The sequence below is a fragment of the Alligator sinensis genome, unplaced genomic scaffold, assembly GCF_000455745.1.
Source record: "Alligator sinensis unplaced genomic scaffold, ASM45574v1 scaffold144_2, whole genome shotgun sequence".
Taxonomy (NCBI): Eukaryota; Metazoa; Chordata; order Crocodylia; family Alligatoridae; genus Alligator; species Alligator sinensis.
The window spans coordinates 1,134,638-1,151,970 of record NW_005841872.1 but is presented as its reverse complement, the minus strand read 5'-3'; the positions used below and the strand labels follow the sequence as shown (position 1 = coordinate 1,151,970).

Here is a 17,333-nt window from a genome sequence, read left to right as displayed (position 1 = left end):
CTTTCATCCAACTGAGAGGGAGAGAAAGAAAGATGCTTTTCCCTCAGCATACCAGCCTCCTCTCCTTCTCCCTCAACTACCCTCCCTGGGAGCTTTTAACTTTGCCTGGGGCTGCCAGTAATCCCTGTCAGCTGGCTGAGGGCTCCTAAGTAGGCAGGCTGTCCCATGCTAGCCCCCTGCAGCTGCACTCCAGCTTCTGAGCCATGCACCCTGTTACAGTCATTCATTCTTAACTAATGCCATTTTCCTTTCCTTGGCCAAATCTGAAAGTAAGGCAGGTGCTTTGAAGGCCCGAGTAGGCTGATCCTGCCTAGGAATCCTGTTGCGGTGGGGGGGATGGGCCAGGCTCCCCTGAGTCTGGAGTCCCTGCTGCAGGGGGGCTGAAGAGCCTGGGCAGCGTGATGCTGCCTGAGCTTCTCTGCCATAAACAAACAGATGTGGGCTGCAGTAAAAAAAACTTCTGGCGACACAAATGTGACATCTGTTTTCATCCTTACTGCCTTTGGAGAGGTGGAGGAGATAACCTATCTTGGCTTGAATACTCACATTTAAAGATGATCCTTCTTCCCAGAATGGAGGCAGCCTGCTGTGAAAATGCTGTTGCAATGGACCTGTGGTCCTGAGCACAAAGAACCAGAAAATTGTTCTGGTCTCATCAGAATTTTTCCTTTCCTTCTGGTAGTAATATCTGCAGGTCTGGCCCATCCTGGAGAAAAATGGATCATTTAGAATAGGGATGAAAACTGACATTCAAGAATTTGGGTGAAGTTTTACCATGGTCTTCAGTAAGAGAAATTGTGCTTTTTCCCTCAAAATATATTAAAGTATATTAAATTATAATCTTTAATTTGGGTGAATAGATTTGGTCTGTCCCCTGACAGAAGCTTTCACAAATTGAGTGAATTTCAGGAGGCCCAGGTTCCACTGCAGCCAGGGACTTGAGAGGTCTGGTTCTGCCCCAGCCTTAAAGCAGGCTGTGCCCATTGTAAAAGATTGATGGGCATTACTAGAATAGAGAATTTCCAGATAAGCACAGATAAATGTTCCTGCTTTATTTTGTGTCACTTGCATTTCTGTTTAATTTCTTGTATATATAAATTTTTTGAATACTGGGAAGAAGGTGCAATACTAAATAGGTAGATCATTTATGCAAAAAATTTAGTGCACAGTCTTGTAGCATGTGATGATGAGGGTTCTTAGGTGCTGTAGTACTATGAAAAATAATAATTTCTAACTGTCTTTACATAGTGTATTTCAAAATACCTAAATCTCTTAATTAAGGACATTTAGAATATAAGCAGGTAGATGAGATGCAAGTGCACACTTTGGTTATTCTGTACAGTGCAATGTACTCTGTCATGGAGAAAGATTGGCAGAGTTGAATCTTGAACTACAAGCTAAGCTCAGTGTACCATCCTCCTTGCTGAGTTCTGCAGAACCATCATTGAGAGCTTCATCCCAGCTTTTAAATAAGCCTCATTGAGAGGAGATTTCTCAAGCTCTCTGAATCCCTCCAAGCCCTCTTTCCCACTTCTGCTTCTCTGACTGTTTGTTCTGGCAGTGTGGTAGGATTTTTGCTTGGAGATATGTGCATTTGCAATGTCCTTGTGATATCTGGGTAACAGTTCTTTTTTTTTTTTTTTCATTAATGTCTCAGTCAAAGTTTTACGTGCTGCTTTATTTTGTTTTCTGCTTACAGGTGAGCATTGCTTGCCCAGAAAGGATGGAACCAATCACAAAAGTGTCTCACATTCCACCAAGTCGATGGGCTTTGGTCTGTAGCTTATGCAAACTGAAAACTGGTGCTTGTATTCAGGTATGAACCAATTATGTAATGCCTCTTGTGTCTCAGCCTGAAAAACAGTGTGTGTAAACAAATGTTCTCCTCATTTTCAAAGTGCTTCGTAATGAAGCCAAGACTGGCACTGTAGTTATAGTCTAGTACAGTGGCTCCCAACCTTGGGTCATGACCCAAATCAGGGTTGTGGGGGGTCTGCCCCTTGTTCTGACCTTCCTGCCCACGGAGCTCTCCTGGCGCGTTGTCCATGCAGCTCTCACCACCACTGTCCCCCCGCAATCCTGGTCCGGCCCAGGCTCTGCTGTTGCCACTGGGCGAGAGTGAGGCGGGGGCGGGGGTCACGACCCAGATTTAGGGTCACAGCAAAAAAAAAAAAAAGGTTGGGAGCCACTGGTCTAGTATTTTGACACCTCCCTCTTAGCAGCCCATTGAACAGCTTTGATTGCGTTCTTTAAGGTAAAGGCCCTTGGATATTTAGTTCATCTACAATGGCTGGAGACATTTAACATCTTCCAGACAAAAGAGGAAAATTAACTTCTGAACCTTAAAAATTCCTTTTGAAACAATATATCAAATGGAAAGGCAATTCTGACCAGCCGTAAAGGTAGAAAATACTGGATCAGTAGCCCAGCAACTGATTGTTTCCCTCACATTTAGTTTTGTCTGGACTCAAGTAAGATGTATGAAATACTAGGAGATTGAGTTGCTATGCCTTAAACAAAAAATTGCAGTTTCTACGGTAGCTCATCTCTTGGAGGGATGTTAATTTTGCACAATTGACTTACCATTGAGATTCTCAGTTCAGGAGCAATACAAATTTTTGAAAATCTGGTGAGCCTTTTTTAAGGTAAGTATAGCACAGAAATAAATTATTTCTGGATATGGGTTGTTTGTAGTTCATTTTCTGTGTTACTATTAACTGACAGACTCCTTTCTTTCACTCCTAGTGCTCTGTGAAAAGTTGCATTACTGCCTTTCACGTCACCTGTGCCTTTGAGCATAGCTTAGAGATGAAGACCATTTTGGATGATGGGGATGAGGTCAAGTTCAAGTCATATTGCCTAAAACATAGCAAAAACAAGCAGAATTCACTGCCTGATATTGATGAGAACCCTAAGAGCATGGCAGACCAGAAGCACACAGAGAGTGAGAAAACCAGTTTGCGTGCTCAGAAACTTAGAGAGCTGGAAGAGGAGTTCTACACACTAGTTAAAGTAGAAGATGTTGCAGCAGAACTGGCCCTTCCTAAGCTTGCTGTGGACTTCATCTATAATTACTGGAAATTAAAGCGGAAAAGTAACTTTAATAAACCATTGTTTCCTCCCAAGGAGGATGAAGAAAATGGGTTGGTGCAGCCAAAAGAAGATAGCATTCATACCCGCATGCGAATGTTTATGCACTTGAGACAGGATCTAGAGAGGGTAAGCACTTGAATGGTAAAGGCTTGAATGTCTATCTGCAGGTGAGCTAGGTACTTGCTTTAAATGCTGCAATTTGGGGTTGCGGGGGTGGGGGAGAAACATTTGAATTCTAAACTTGTTTGCTTCTTTGCTTGTTGCTTATAGAGATGTAAATAGGACTATAGGACTTGCAGATCACTTTCAGGGTATCTTTAAAGGGACTGATTTCCTAAAACATCCAGGCAGTTGTATAATCTTGGTTTACAGTTTCCTATGATCCCTAAGTATTAAGTAACTTCTGAGAAATTAACTGTTGAGTTATAGGCTACAGATAAATGTACCTTTTTACTGTTTACAAAGGGAAGTGCCAGGAACACACAGACAAAAATAGTAGCATCTTGAAGAGAAGTTAGTCAACTTACTGTAACAAAGTTGCAATGGTTTTTGCAATTGGCTAGTCATTTGATATTGCTACAGTCATTGCTCTAGTCTGTACCCTTGCATGAGTGAAAATGTTTTGTAAATTCTAACTTGAACATAATATTCTTAAACTGTCTTAATTGCATCTTAAAGAAAGCATTCGAAAATGTCTCATTCTTTGTAGGTGAGGAATCTATGCTACATGGTAAGCAGAAGAGAGAAACTAAAATTGTCTCATAGTAAAGTACATGAACAAGTCTTCAACTTGCAAGCTCAGCTCACTAACCAGGAAATTGCTGCAGGTAATTTATAAATACAGAGTAACAGTAGAATCGTATGTGCTAAAGATTCTATACTTTCACTGTGTCCCATGATACTTAATGCATTAAAAACTTCAAATTAGCATGCTTAGGGAGTTCTTATCAGTATTGTTTTGGGGGTGTATGTATACAGTAGATATCAATCACTAGGATAGCTAGGCACCACAGCCATGTTGTCTGTCAGTTAGGGATCCTGCACCCTCTTGTCTCTCTCCAAGTGAAGACAGGTTTTTAACTTGTTGCTCATTTCCTTTGAAGGGAGTGTGCAACAGCCACAATATTCTCATACTTGTAAATTTTTCTCAACTTGAGACTTGCAATTTATATTCTTCATAGATTTCATAGACATTAGGGCTGGAAGGGACCTCGGAAGATCATCGAGTCCAGCCCCCTGCCCAAAGGGCAGGAAGTCAGCTGGGTTCATAGGATCCCAGCAAGATGAGCATCCAGTTTGCTCTTGAAGGTGTTCAATGTAGGCGCTTGAACCACCTCTGGTGGCAGGCTGTTCCAGACCTTGGGGGCTCGGACAGTAAAGAAATTCTTCCTTATGTCCAGCCTGAAACGGTTTTGTAGTAGTTTATGACCATTCGACCTAGTCGTCATCCCTTGGGGCGCTCTGGTGAACAAACGTTCCCCCAGATACTGGTGGTCACCCCTGATAAACTTATAGGTGGCCATCAGATCACCCCTGAGCCTGCGCTTTTCCAGCCTGTCATCGTAGGGTCTGCTTCCCTGACCTCTGATCATGCGCGTGGCTCTTCTCTGGACTCTCTCAAGCTTCTCCACATCCTTTTTGAATTGTGGAGCCCAAAACTGTACTCCAGCTGCGGCCTCACTAAGGCTGAGTACAAGGGGAGAATGACGTCCCGGGATTTGCTTGAGAAGCATCTATGGATGCAAGCCAGTGTTTTGGTCGCTTTACTAGCCGCAGCATCGCACTGCAGGCTCATGTTCATCTTGTGGTCAATGATGACCCCCAAGTCTCTTTCTTGAGACTTGGGGGTCATCCTTCTTTCTTCCTTCTACGTGTCTTGTTTATAGAATCATAGAAAAGTAGAGCTGAAAGAGACCTCAGGAGATCATTTAGTCCAACCCCCTGCTCAAAGCAGGATCATCTCTGACTAAACAACCTCAGTCAAGTGCCTGTCTAATCCATTCTTAAAAACTTCCAAGGATGGAGATTCCAGAACCTGTCTGGGTAGCCAGTTCCAATGCTTAACTACCCTTATAATAAAAACTTCCCTTACTGCAATTTAAGACCACTGCTTCTTGCAGTCTCTTGCAGCCACAGAGGTAGTCAAAACCTCTTCATAACCCCCCTTAAGGTATTTGAAAATTGTTATCAAGTCTCTCCTCAATCTCTTCTTCTCCAGACTAAATAATCCCAGTTCTTTCAGCCTCTCCTTTTAGAGGTCTGGGAAATATAACTTAATAGTTTTTGTTCTTTGCTGGACTCTTACCAGTTTGTCTGCCTTTTTAAGTGCAGTGCCAAAAATTGGACACAGCACTCGAGGTGAGGCCTCATCACTGCTGAATAGAGTAGAAGAAGCACTTCCCTTAACTTGCAAGTGATGCCCCTATAAATACAGCCTCGTATGCTATTGGCCATTTTTGTAAGAAGAGCATCTTGTTGTTCTGTATTATCTCCAGGTCCTTTTCTGCAGGACAACAGCCTAGCTGGTCATTCCCCAATTTGCATTTGTGTATGCAGTTTTGTTTAGTTCTAAGTGCAGGACTTTGCACTTGTCCTTTATTAAATCACATCTGATTAATTTTTTACCATTTCTCCCAAGTTATTCATCATATTGAATACTAGGCCTTCCCTCCAGAGTGCCTGCAACTCCACCCAACTTGGTGTCATCTGCAGTTTTGCTAAGGGTGCACTCAGTCCCATACTCCAAGTTATTAATGAGGATATTAAACAATACTGGACCCCGGAGAGGCACCTGGGGAATGCTGCTCATTACCTCCTCCCTGAGTAGATGCTGAGTTATTAATGATTACTTATTGAGCATGATGATCCAACCAGTTATGTATCCACCTTACAATACTTCCACGTAGACTCTGTTCCTTTTAGTGTACAAATGAGACTATTATGGGAAATGGTGTCAAAAGCCTTGCTGAGATCAAGGTGCATCATATCTACTGCTCTACCTCCATCCACAGAACCTATCCCTTTTATCATAGAAGGAAATCATGTTGGCCAGGCATGACGTACTGAAGAATCCATGTTGGCTGTTTCTGATTCTTGTTCTCTTCCATGTGCTTAGAAGTAGGTTCCTTGAAGACCTGCTCAGTAATCTTTCCAGATATCAAGGTCAGACTGAGTGGTCTGAATCTTCCTCCTTCCCCTCCTTTAAAGGTGGGCATATATTTGTCCTTTTCCAGTCATCTGGGACCAAATGCAAGTTCCATGAATTCTCAAAACTCTCAGCGAGAATTTTTCAAAGAAGGTAGCCAGTGGTCCTGAAATACTCAGCCAGTTCCTTCAGTATTTTAAGATGCATCAGGCCTGCTGACTTAAAAACAACGTTCAGCTTCTCTAAATTATCCCAGACATGTTCTTCCACTATACTAGGCTGATTATCTCCTCCTCAGTCCTTGCAGCTAACTGCATTTTTCAGTGGATAGTAGACCTTTATTCCTGAAGACTGGAGTAAAAACAGCATTAAGTACTTCAGCCTCCTCTATGTCACCCGTTACTAGATTGCCTTCTCTGTTCAATAAAGGGTCTGTGCTTTCCTTGGTCTTCCTTTTTTCTGACATACCTGTAGAATTTGGAGGGTTTTTGCCTGTTATCCCCTTTGCTAATTGCAACCCAGTTTATGCCTTGGCCATCCTGATTTTCACCCTGTATGTCTATGTATTACTCCCATACTCTCCCCTAGTAATGTGACCACATTTCAACTTTTTCTAGGCTACCTTTTTAATTTTCAGTTTACTGAATAGTTCACTGTTTAGCCAGGCCAGACTCCTACACTTTCTATCCTTTCTTAGCATTGGGATAGCTTGCTCTTGTGCATTTTTAATATGGTTTCCTTAACCCTTTCTCTTGGACTCCTGAATACTGTGAAGGGCTCTGACTTGTAATAATAGGTAGCTGTTGCCCTGGAACACTGATGTACCACAATCCACCTTTGCTGCTTTATTTTTCATGAAATAATGAGCATTACATTTGAACTGAGTTAGAGTATGTCATTTGTTTTGATGGTTTTGAATTGAAAAGTAAGTCATGTCTGCCGTATACAATAGAAAATTAGGAATTTTCTTATTATGGGAATTGTTTTTATGTTAAGATTCCTAAGGTATCCTATAACCGTTTAAAAAAAGTCTTCCATCTCCCCTCAAACTTTGAAGATGTTTCATTTAATATAGAAGGTTCTTCTCCTTCCTCCCTTCCCTCCCTCTGCCCCCTCCAGCCAATTAAGTCAGAAAAATGTCGTAAGAGAATAAAGGCAGACAAGGTTCCTTGGGTGAATCTGATATCTTTTATTAGACCAACCCAAATAGTTGGAGAATAATTATTAAGCAAGCTTTCGGGTTCAAAAACCCTTCGTCAGGCTAAGGAAGTTTCAGCAGTTGGTGTGCTCTTCCTGGATGGAATGAAAAGTAAAGAAGCCAGCGGCTGGTATGCATACAAGACAGGTAGTCAGTGAAAATGTAGATTGAGGAGTCAATGGGTGAGAGACAGGCTGGGGGTGGGGAGAGAGAAGGGGGATGAAAGTGGAGAGAATAAAAGTACTTGGAGTATTTTTATGTTGAAAATTCCTGTTAAATTAATTTTGAGGGTTTTTTACAATATCTGACTACTTCTGTCAAGCTAGAAGAGCTTGTTGACACAGTTATGGAGTTATTCTAGTGGATGTGCTATCTCTTTAATATCAGGCAGCCTCTAATGTAGTTTCCTGGGTAAAGATGTTTTTCAGGAATATAGAATTGTATGATTAAAAGATATAAAAGGTGGGTACAATATTTTTAATAGAAGTTTTAAAACTTCTACGTAAGTTCTTCATTGATGGATACTTTGGAATATTTTAGTTTATTGGCTTCTCCTTAATAGTAAAAATGTTGTATTAACTGCTAGTCTGAAAGTTCTTAATGTACATATCTCTTGTAAGCAGGGAAATTAGCTGACCTTAATACAAGTCTTGTCTTTTTTTCTGTTTTCTTTAAATGATGTACTTTCTGTTTTCCCTATCTCAGGCCATACTCTGACAAGTGCACTGGAAAACACACTGTTTTACCCACCTCCCAGGATCACCCTGAAGTTAAAAATGCCTAAATCAGCACTGGGGGATTGCAAAAATAACTCACTGAAACCTGGCAACAGACCCCTTTCTCCTGACAACAATACCACTGTGTACAGCAAAAGGAGTTTGCAGCTGTCAAAGGAGTCATTTGAAATTAAAATGAAATCTTACTCAAGGTACCAGCATGACAACCGAAGTAACGGGCTGCTGGGAGGGATCAGCAAGTCTAGGAATGAAACGAAGGATTTAGGACCTGCACAGTTACCAGAGTTTCCTCGTGGGCAGCCATCTGGTAAACCATTAGCACTTCAAGCTGCTTTGCATGGACAGTCTTCAAATGGCAATGGAAAAATGCAGCAAGAGAATGCAAGACTAGTCAAGTCCAATGGTTTAATGGGAAGGTCAGGGGATGTTATTCAGAGAGACAGCTCCAGCCAGACGCCATATGAACACGATTCTGTGCTCACTGCTCATTTGGCTAGTCAGAGCAGCTTTAGAAAATCCACCATAGAACATTTTAGTAGGTCCTTTAAAGAGGCAACCAACAGCTTGGTGAGGACCACAGAAGATCTCAGATGCTGTGAAAAGCCAACAAGAAGGCTTTCAACTAAAGAACGTTTGTGGAACAAACAGGTTCTTGAAGGAGCTCCTTACCAGGACAATGATGGGTATTGCCCCGATTTGGAACTGAGTGACTCTGAAGCTGAAAGTGATGAGAATAAAGAGCAAGTCAGATTAAGGAGAAGCAGCTCAGAGAGGGGAAGCCCAAGTAAAGATTTTGGTCGAGATTGTCACAGTAGAAACAAAAAAAATATGATTTCTCACAGTTCAGTTCAAAGGTGATTAGAACCTTCTATGGGGGTAACTCAACCTTGGCATAACCCGGTGTGCCGGTGCAAAAGGGTTTCTGACTACAGCACAGGACCATGTTAAAAAGACATGCAGTAGGAAAGAGGGAAACAGCAACTGGAGTAGTGTTACAGCTGTGAATTGGCTTGCCATTTTAAGGTGGTTAATCAAGTTTTTCTGCAAGGTCTTAAGGAAATCCAGTGAGTTTTATCAGGGTTTACATCTGGGAAAGGTTGGAGCAGTGAACCTTTGTTATTGCTCCAGGGAACTGCTTCCTTTTTGCCAGCTTTTGTGTAAGGCAGTGCTTACAATATATGATGACAGCTTTGTGTTGGAGACAGCTATTAAAAGAGTCCTTGCATTAATGTGTAACATGCTGCAAGAGACTAATGTGGACACTGAAGCTGCATTCCCATTGCACCTGCAGTGTGGCCTTGATCCAGCAGAGCACTTAAGCACGTGCTTACTTGTTAAGCATGTGAATAGTCCCATAGAGCATTTATACACATGCTTTTTCGGTGCTGTGTATGAATAGCGAAATGTGCATGAGCGCGAAGAAAATGGCGGCACGCTTTTGAACTGAAACACCTTCGATGTGTTTTAGTTCAAAAGTGTGCTACCGCCATTCACTCCATACTGATGTGCATTTCACCGTTTATACAAATGTATGTGCCTCAGCAGCAGGTGCTTTTAACAGACACCTGGTGCTGCAGCGCAGGCATGCGTACAAATGCCTATAGAGTTCAGTGGTGATACTTGGACACTTAAATTTAAAGCCTTTGTTTAAGCTCTTGGCTGGATTGGGGTCGAAGTGACTACTAAATGGAGATCTTGTTGGGCAGAATGTCTAGAACTCCAGTGATATTTGTGAACCCTTTCTCAGGGTGGAAGCAAACATCACCAATGCTGCCAAACTTACTGACCTCTAGATACGCCCCCATTCTTGCTCATGCTAAAGGTTGTGTTTCCCTTTACAATAATTTGCTTATTTTGTAAATATACAACTTCTAGCGCTTCAATTTTTTAAATCTCTGTATATAACTGCTTGTTGTGGGATGCACTTGTAAATATTTTACCCAGCTAACAAGTACAGATGGCTAATTTTGTGAATAGTGTTTACAAAAGTAGATGTACTACTTCAAAGAAGAATGCTATTTGACACCTAAATTTAGGCAATCACGGATGGTGCCAGGTCCCTGGTGAAAATGATTTCATATCTGGTGGCATATATACCTGGTATTTTTTAAATAAGCTGAACTAGAAATCTTTTTTGTTTGACCTTTTTGTAGAGGCCAAAATTTTCAAACTTAGCTGCTGAAGTACAAGTTTAGAAACCTTAACTTCTGGCACCTCAGTCTGAAAAAATGTAGCCAGCTGTTAGTTGAAAGTACATTTTTATTACTAGTGGCCTAAACTAAATTACATTTTAAGATGCTTATCAATTTCCAGTTAGTTGCTCCTTCCCAAACTAAAATGCTGCGCGCCAGTCCTAAAATTTGCCAATGCAAATTGTAAACTAATGTAGAAACAGTCAACCAACCACAGAAAATATCCTGTTTTGTTCATTACTGTACACGGCTTTGTTTTTTTAATAAAAATAAACTTCTGTTTTTCAGATATTGTGTTAACCAAGAGATTAATTGCATTGTTCTGCTGAAATGCTATATATTTTTTAGTCATAAATGTGTAAAGCCCTGTCCCACATCAGGGCCTGGAATGGGACATATGTTGCATAGAGCTCCACATAAAGCTCCTTTGCCTTGGAGTAAATTTCACCCAAAAGACAGATGTTAAACACCCAATATAAAGAAGTCTACAGAATACAAATTGCAGCTTCATTTTTCTTCTTTTTTTTCCCTTCATGGTCCTAATTAATTTTGTGGATTTTAGTTTGGGAAAGCACAACAAAACCTTTTTGGATGACTTGAACTGGAAATTTTCCTAACTGCAATAGTTATCTACTTGGGTCTGGAGGACATGTCATTAATGAAATAAAAAATATACTTGGCAGTTCTGCGCTCTCTGCTTCATGCATCCTTATGATTGTTTTCTTTCACTTCTTGATTTTCTGTATATCTGTGTAATTGTCTTTCTAGAGGTGTATTTTCAAAATATTTCTTTTGGTGTAAATATGCAGTAGCATTTTTAGGTTTCCTTATATTTTATTTTAATTGGAAATGCTTTGTGTTCCTAAGCCATGGGTAATTCAGAATGAGTAAGCAAATGTCTGTTCATTTGTACTCTGATTCTCTTAGTTCTCCTTCAATATTTATTATTAATCCTTTACTGGTCATGAAATTGTATGGAGCTCATCTTGGGAATATATTTATCTCAGAGGCCAGCAGAACAGTATGCTCTTTCATGCCCAGTAGTTGTATCTGTCAGAGGTTGGGGAAAATGGTGCTTCAGCAACTCCAGAGTCTCTGCTGTTTGGGGAATGCTCACTCAATTGTTTCCAGCCCGGGCAATAATCTTGTAGACTTTTACAAGATGTTAATAGATACATGAAGGAGTCCTTGGTTATGTAGTTCTCAAGTACTGTCCTCAAAGTGCATTTTGCTAGTTTTTACTGTGTGTTCGGTGGCTAACTGTTTGAAGTATTACCTCTTAACCTTATTTGTTAACTTTTTGTTTTCCATTTTGTTTTTATTTATATATATATAAATTAAATTTATATGTGTAATTTATATATATATAAATTGAATTCAGTTTTCCAAGATGGACTCAGTCTTTTTCAGATATCCCCTTTTTACAAGTACTTTTTCATTAAATTATGAAACTGCTAACAGTATTTTCACTTGTTGTGATTTGTTCAGAGCTTTATCCTTGGCCTGATAGGATGCTAAACTTATTAGTTAAACAAAACCAATTCTACTTCTATCAAGCATGAATTATTTTTTACAGGCTTGGCAGCATTTTAGCAAGCTGGAGTTTCAGCAAGTCTGTTTCCTTGTAAACTTCTCAGAAGAGAGATGTCAAAGGTGGTGACTGGACTAATGCAGGGTGCTTTGGATACTGAACCCAGCTGTATGGTACACAGTGTGTTTGGGTTTTTAGAAAATTATTTGCATATATCCAGGCAAAAAAAATTGTGGGCATTTTCCCCTCATTTAATACAGTTAAATAAAAGGAAGCTAGGGCTGGGAATTGTAAGCAGGCCGTGCACCTTCATTCCTTCATACACAGCTATAAGGATGACTGGTTCATATGGACTCAAAGTGCCATCTGGGTTTTCTATTCTTCTGTATCACCTGCTGCCACTGGCTGGCATTGTGGAGCACCCGGCTGCTGCTGAGCCACTGACAGCCTTACCGCAAGTAGAGTTCAGAGAGCAAAGGACACAGAGCAGGGAATGCTGGCCTCTGTGGGGCTGATCCTTAAAGCAGGATGGCAGAGCCAGCTTCATGTACTTTGTTAGCTTTGTTCCTATTTTTTCAGATTAGGCAAATGGATAGTGAAGTGGGAGAAGAGACTTCTGAGGCTGTTGGAGGTGTGTGGTTGGGTAGAGATGCATCCTGGCACATCCTTAGCATGGGAAGAAAATACCTGACAGCGAAAAAATGGATGTTCCTGCAGCTGAGTCCCTACCATTGGGCTGACGAGCCAGGGCAAAGGTGGCGATGTCTTAACCACCTACTTATCGAAGTTGGACGTTCCAAGGAACTAACAAAGAAGTGGGGCTATACCATTGGTTCAAACGCCTGTGACTGGCACAGAGCCTCAGACTATGCAACAACGCCTGCTGCAGTGCCTGCTGCTTGAAGGCATATGTACAATGAAAAATCTTGCAAAGTACAATAAACGAGCACAAGTATGTGCAACAAAATGGTCAAGTGTGGTGTAGAGACATGCGAGGAAGCATCATGGGAATATTTGGATGGGAGAGTTTGGAGTGGAAAGCTGTGTAGAAGTGAAGTGGGAAACGTTCTCAATCTTAGGTTGAATAGGACAGCATTTTTCAACAGAAGGGGGCTGACTGAGTTGGGGCAGGATAGCTAAGGTGGCTTGAAGGATCTTCAGTGGGGAGGGAGATGCAGAAGGGTAATGGAGTAATTTCCTAGGAGAACCTGTAGTGTAAAATCTGGATATATGGGGGAAGGTTGGGGACAGAAAAGCAAAATGTAAAATGGACAAGGTGATAAATGCCCTGCCCTTCATTTCCTAGTGCACCAAGGTTTTTTCATTCCTAGCACTTTTTCCCTCCTGCTTTACTACCAACCTTCCTTAATCCCAACAAAAGACCTTCTGGTGACACCCATGACCAGTTCCAAACAACACTGAAAACAGGTTCCATGTCTAGGTTGAGAGGCAGGAAATGGAGGAGAGGGAGCAGATTGCAGCGTCAGTACCAATTTATGGTATAGCTGTTGTTATGCACTGGGATTTTAATAAACTGAGTTTAGGATGAACTTGGTTTCACCATTTGCTCAGAAAGATTGTCTTCAGATGCTGAAAAGTGCAAATAAAATCTGTCTTGTCCTCCCAGCATCATGTTTCCAGGAAATGCCCCTTTCTTGCTGAAGGAACAACTTTGTTTCACACCTGTTGGTATTTGTGCTTATAAAGCTCCTTTTGCACTAGGGATCTTAAATCTCAGAGGAAGATTTTAAATGTTAAAGAAGCTTAGTTTCAATTTGATACCTCTTTTGCTACCAGGGTGATGCGCGAGTGTTTTATCTATATAGTTTTATACATGCTTTTATTGAACTGGTGAGGCTGGAGAGTGGTGCATGGGTGCTTGGAAATGGCATAAACCCTTTTTCTAGGTCTTGCTGGTCACAGAGTTGTCCAGCCTGAAACCAGTTGTTGTCCCTGTATTGAATCTTTCTCAGCCTAGCCCTTGTGAAGGTGTAACACTGGGGAAAACGCTGTTCTTGGGTGTCTGAATGAATCTCCTCCTGAATTGGGAGAAACATCCTACATTGCTTGCAGCCTGCTCTGTGACTTACCAGTCCAGGTCTGTCAGGTTTTTCTTCACTGATGCAGTCAAGGCAGTCTCCCCTAGCTTGATCTAATGTACTGCCCCCTGCAGCTTCCCCCTTCAGTTTCTCAGGGTCTTTTAGGCATTAGGCCTCCTTTGATCCTATGCTGGAACCAGCCAGATAACTCCTGTCCCAAGCTGGTGGATCATACTTTGTTATCCGACTCCTTTGATTAGGATGCTTCTTGAGGCTATCTTATCTTTATTCCCGCTCTACTTCTCTTGTAAGGCTCTGTGATGACCTTTAGCTTCCTCTTTCTTTAACTATATAATCCAGACATTTTACCAGTTTGTGGGATTCCCTGCCCCCCCCCCTTGGAAGAAGTTCTTAACAGGGTTACTTGGGGAGGTCCTTCATCCCCCGCCCTCCTGTCACTTCATCAGGCTAACATAGAACTAGTACCGAGAACCCACATTTTTGGTCATGTAGCGGTCTCCCAGGCTGCTCCACTTCCTGTGCTTTGTGCAGCAGCATCACAGTTGCACGTTTGGATGTAGAAGCTTACAAAATGGGTTCAAGAGGTATCATTTAGCTCTCCCTCTTGGTTACACACCTGGGTTACACGGGGATTTTTTCAGGAATCCCTGCACTCCTGAACCTTTGAGTTTATACTTGACCTGTCACTCCCTGAATATCACCTCATTGGGCACTATTACACATGTAAACGCTGCAGCACCAGGCACTTTGAAAAGCACCCAGTGCTGCAATGCTTCCAGTTGTATAAGTGGTGAATTACGCGTCGGCGCAGTGAAAATGGTGGTGGTGCGCTTTTGAACTGAAATGCATAGAAGGTGCTTTAGTCCAAAATCACACCGCTGCCATTTTGTGCACGCTGATGTGCATTTTGCCACTTATACAACTACATACAATGCAGCGCAGTGTGTCAGTTCGCATGCAGCACATCTCCAGTGCATCACAGGATCAAAAAGTATGTGTATAAATGCCCATTAACTTTTACTGGGAATCAGCTGGGACTGTTTGCATGAATGTAAATTATGACACATCCACAGTTGTCTGGGGTACAAAATCATCTGCCTTGCTCGCCTGACAGTACATCTCTCCAGCTTTGGGCCCCAGTAAATGAGGCAATAAAGTCTGTCTAGAGGGAAACCCTGTACCAAATACCATGCATCTGTCGCTTTGGCTCAAACTCCTGTTTCCAGGTCTCTGCTACCTCAAGAAACATGATCTAGACTAGAGTTATCCACAGCTCTGTTTAGAACATACACTCTGGATGTTGTGCTTTTGGAGCTGACTATCCTCAAACTTTCTCCAGGGAACTTGACCTTCTCCAGTGTCCATGATCCCATTCTACCTTTCCTTCACTTCCCCGGCCTCTTCTGGTAATTTGGGCTTCTGTCCTGAGTCGTCATTTGGAACTGGCCCAGTGATGTTGAGAGTATAGCAAATACACCACTTGGGCCTTGCTCATCTTTAGGGGATGTAATGCTCTTTCTGAGCAAGTCTGCACTAGCAGACTTAAGCTGTGCATAACTCTTCCCCCCCCCACCCTATCCTGCATTCCTGACACTTAACTCACTTGCTTTTGTTCTGCTAATGCTTGTTCTTACTGTAGTTTGTCTCTTGTTGCAAGTCTCCTACCTCAGCTTCCTACCTCTACCACCAAAATGCTATGGTCACTAGTCTAGCTTTATTTGCTACCCCTCCTCAGGGTTTTAGCCCATGCACTCCTACACGTGTTCTTAGTTCTGGTCTGGGGTACTGGCCCACTGACTGGGTAGCACCTGTAATTCATTCCACTGAAGTCCGGTCCTGCAAGGGTTTTTCTTTGGGAGTCTGTGATGGATGCTGACTAAAAGAACTTGAAGACAGCTTCTTCAGAACCAACCATGATTTTTTTCCAAAAACCATGGTGTTAAACAAAGGCATTTTAAAGGAATAGCGTACTAATCCTACCCAGCCTTTAACCTATTTATCACTAGCTAAGGCGGGCCTTGCTTTTCCCTACGTAAATTGGGAGAAGCTGTCCAGCTACTACCTTGTTCTCTGTGCATCTTCCTAGCCTGTCAGGTCTTATTTTTACTGAAACCCCCTAGCCTAGGCAGCCTTCTCTTAACTCACTCTAGCTCCATTTTTCTCACCTTAGGCCTTTTTTTTTTTTGGTTGTAGCTGTGTTGGTCTAAGGGCATAGGCAGGCAAGGTTCTGTGGTTAGATGTGATATCTTTTATTAGACCAACTGAGTAGCTGGAAAGAAGTTATTGGCAAGCTTTCAGGTACAGTCACCCTTCATCAGTAATAGGGAGTCTCTGCTGGTCTGAGACTCCAAGGAATGAGAGAAGGTAACAGCGTGGTAGGGTGTCCCAGCCCCCTGTGGAGGGGTTGGGATTGAGAGTATGGTCGGGGGTAGAAAGGTAAGAAAGATTTATTGACTTAATAAAAACACAACTACACGTAGTAACAAGACAAACAATGACAGACAAAAGCAATTTGCGTCGGCAACTTATCGGCAGTTCCCTCTGCCTGACACGCAGCAAGCTTCTCTTTCCACAAAGTTCAGCGAAGTCAGGCGTCTCTGAACGACACTGTCCAAAGGGGTACCGGGAAGGGCCCTGGAATGCAGTCCTTGGGCTCCTCGAGGTCCGCTGGCCCACTGATCCAGGCAACAGCTAACTAATCCCTTTTATAGAGCTGTATCTTCCTTCTGAATGGTTTCTAGATATTCCAGCCCATTTAAAGCTTCTGAATGGTTCTGATAACGTGCAACCGCTCAGATTCCTTTTATTTCAACTGTCCTTAGACTGACCAATTAGCAGCACAAGCCTTGCATTCCTTTGATAAGGTAGTTTTAACTACGCCACAGGGCCTTACTACTTCAAGGCTTTGCTAAATTTACTAGGCCTTACCTTATACAAGGCCTCGCCACATCTTAGACTTTAATTAGGCTTTTAGCAACAATATATAGCTTAATATCTAAACAAATACAGAAAAACACTTGATATAATCTTCATAGAGCCTTCAGCAAGCACCTTTATTACACTGACATAATTTTCAGCTGTCACAGTAGGGTGTCAGTGAAAATGTAAGTAGGTAGAGATAAGCAAGGGAAAAGGTAAAGCAGGGGAAGTGAGCAGGGGGAAAGCGGGGAAAAAAAGCAGAGGGAGACAACTCATAAAATACAAGATGGAAAAGAGGCAGACAAGGTTCCTTGGGTGAATCTGATATCTTTTATTAGACCAACCCAAATAGTTGGAAAATAGTTATTAAGCAAGCTTTTGGGTTCAAAAACCCTTCGTCAGGCTAAGGAAGTTTCAGCAGTTGGTGTGTGCTCTTCCTGGATGGAATGAAAAGTAAA

At 42.0% G+C, this 17,333-nt stretch overlaps 1 protein-coding gene across 3 annotated transcripts in view; it reads left to right on the top strand.

Moving 5' to 3' along the window:
- The window catches only part of JADE3 (jade family PHD finger 3), a 98,276-nt gene extending 86,448 nt beyond the window's left edge, over positions 1-11,828 (top strand). For all 3 annotated transcript variants that reach the window (XM_006017047.3, XM_014527375.2, XM_006017048.3), the window contains 4 exons: positions 1,700-1,816; positions 2,746-3,219; positions 3,803-3,920; positions 8,142-11,828. In XM_006017047.3, the coding sequence (XP_006017109.1) occupies positions 1,700-1,816; positions 2,746-3,219; positions 3,803-3,920; positions 8,142-9,031 (1,599 nt within the window). In that variant the 3' untranslated portion in view covers positions 9,032-11,828. The remainder of the gene's footprint in view (positions 1-1,699; positions 1,817-2,745; positions 3,220-3,802; positions 3,921-8,141) is intronic.
- Positions 11,829-17,333: the final 5,505 nt, after the last annotated feature.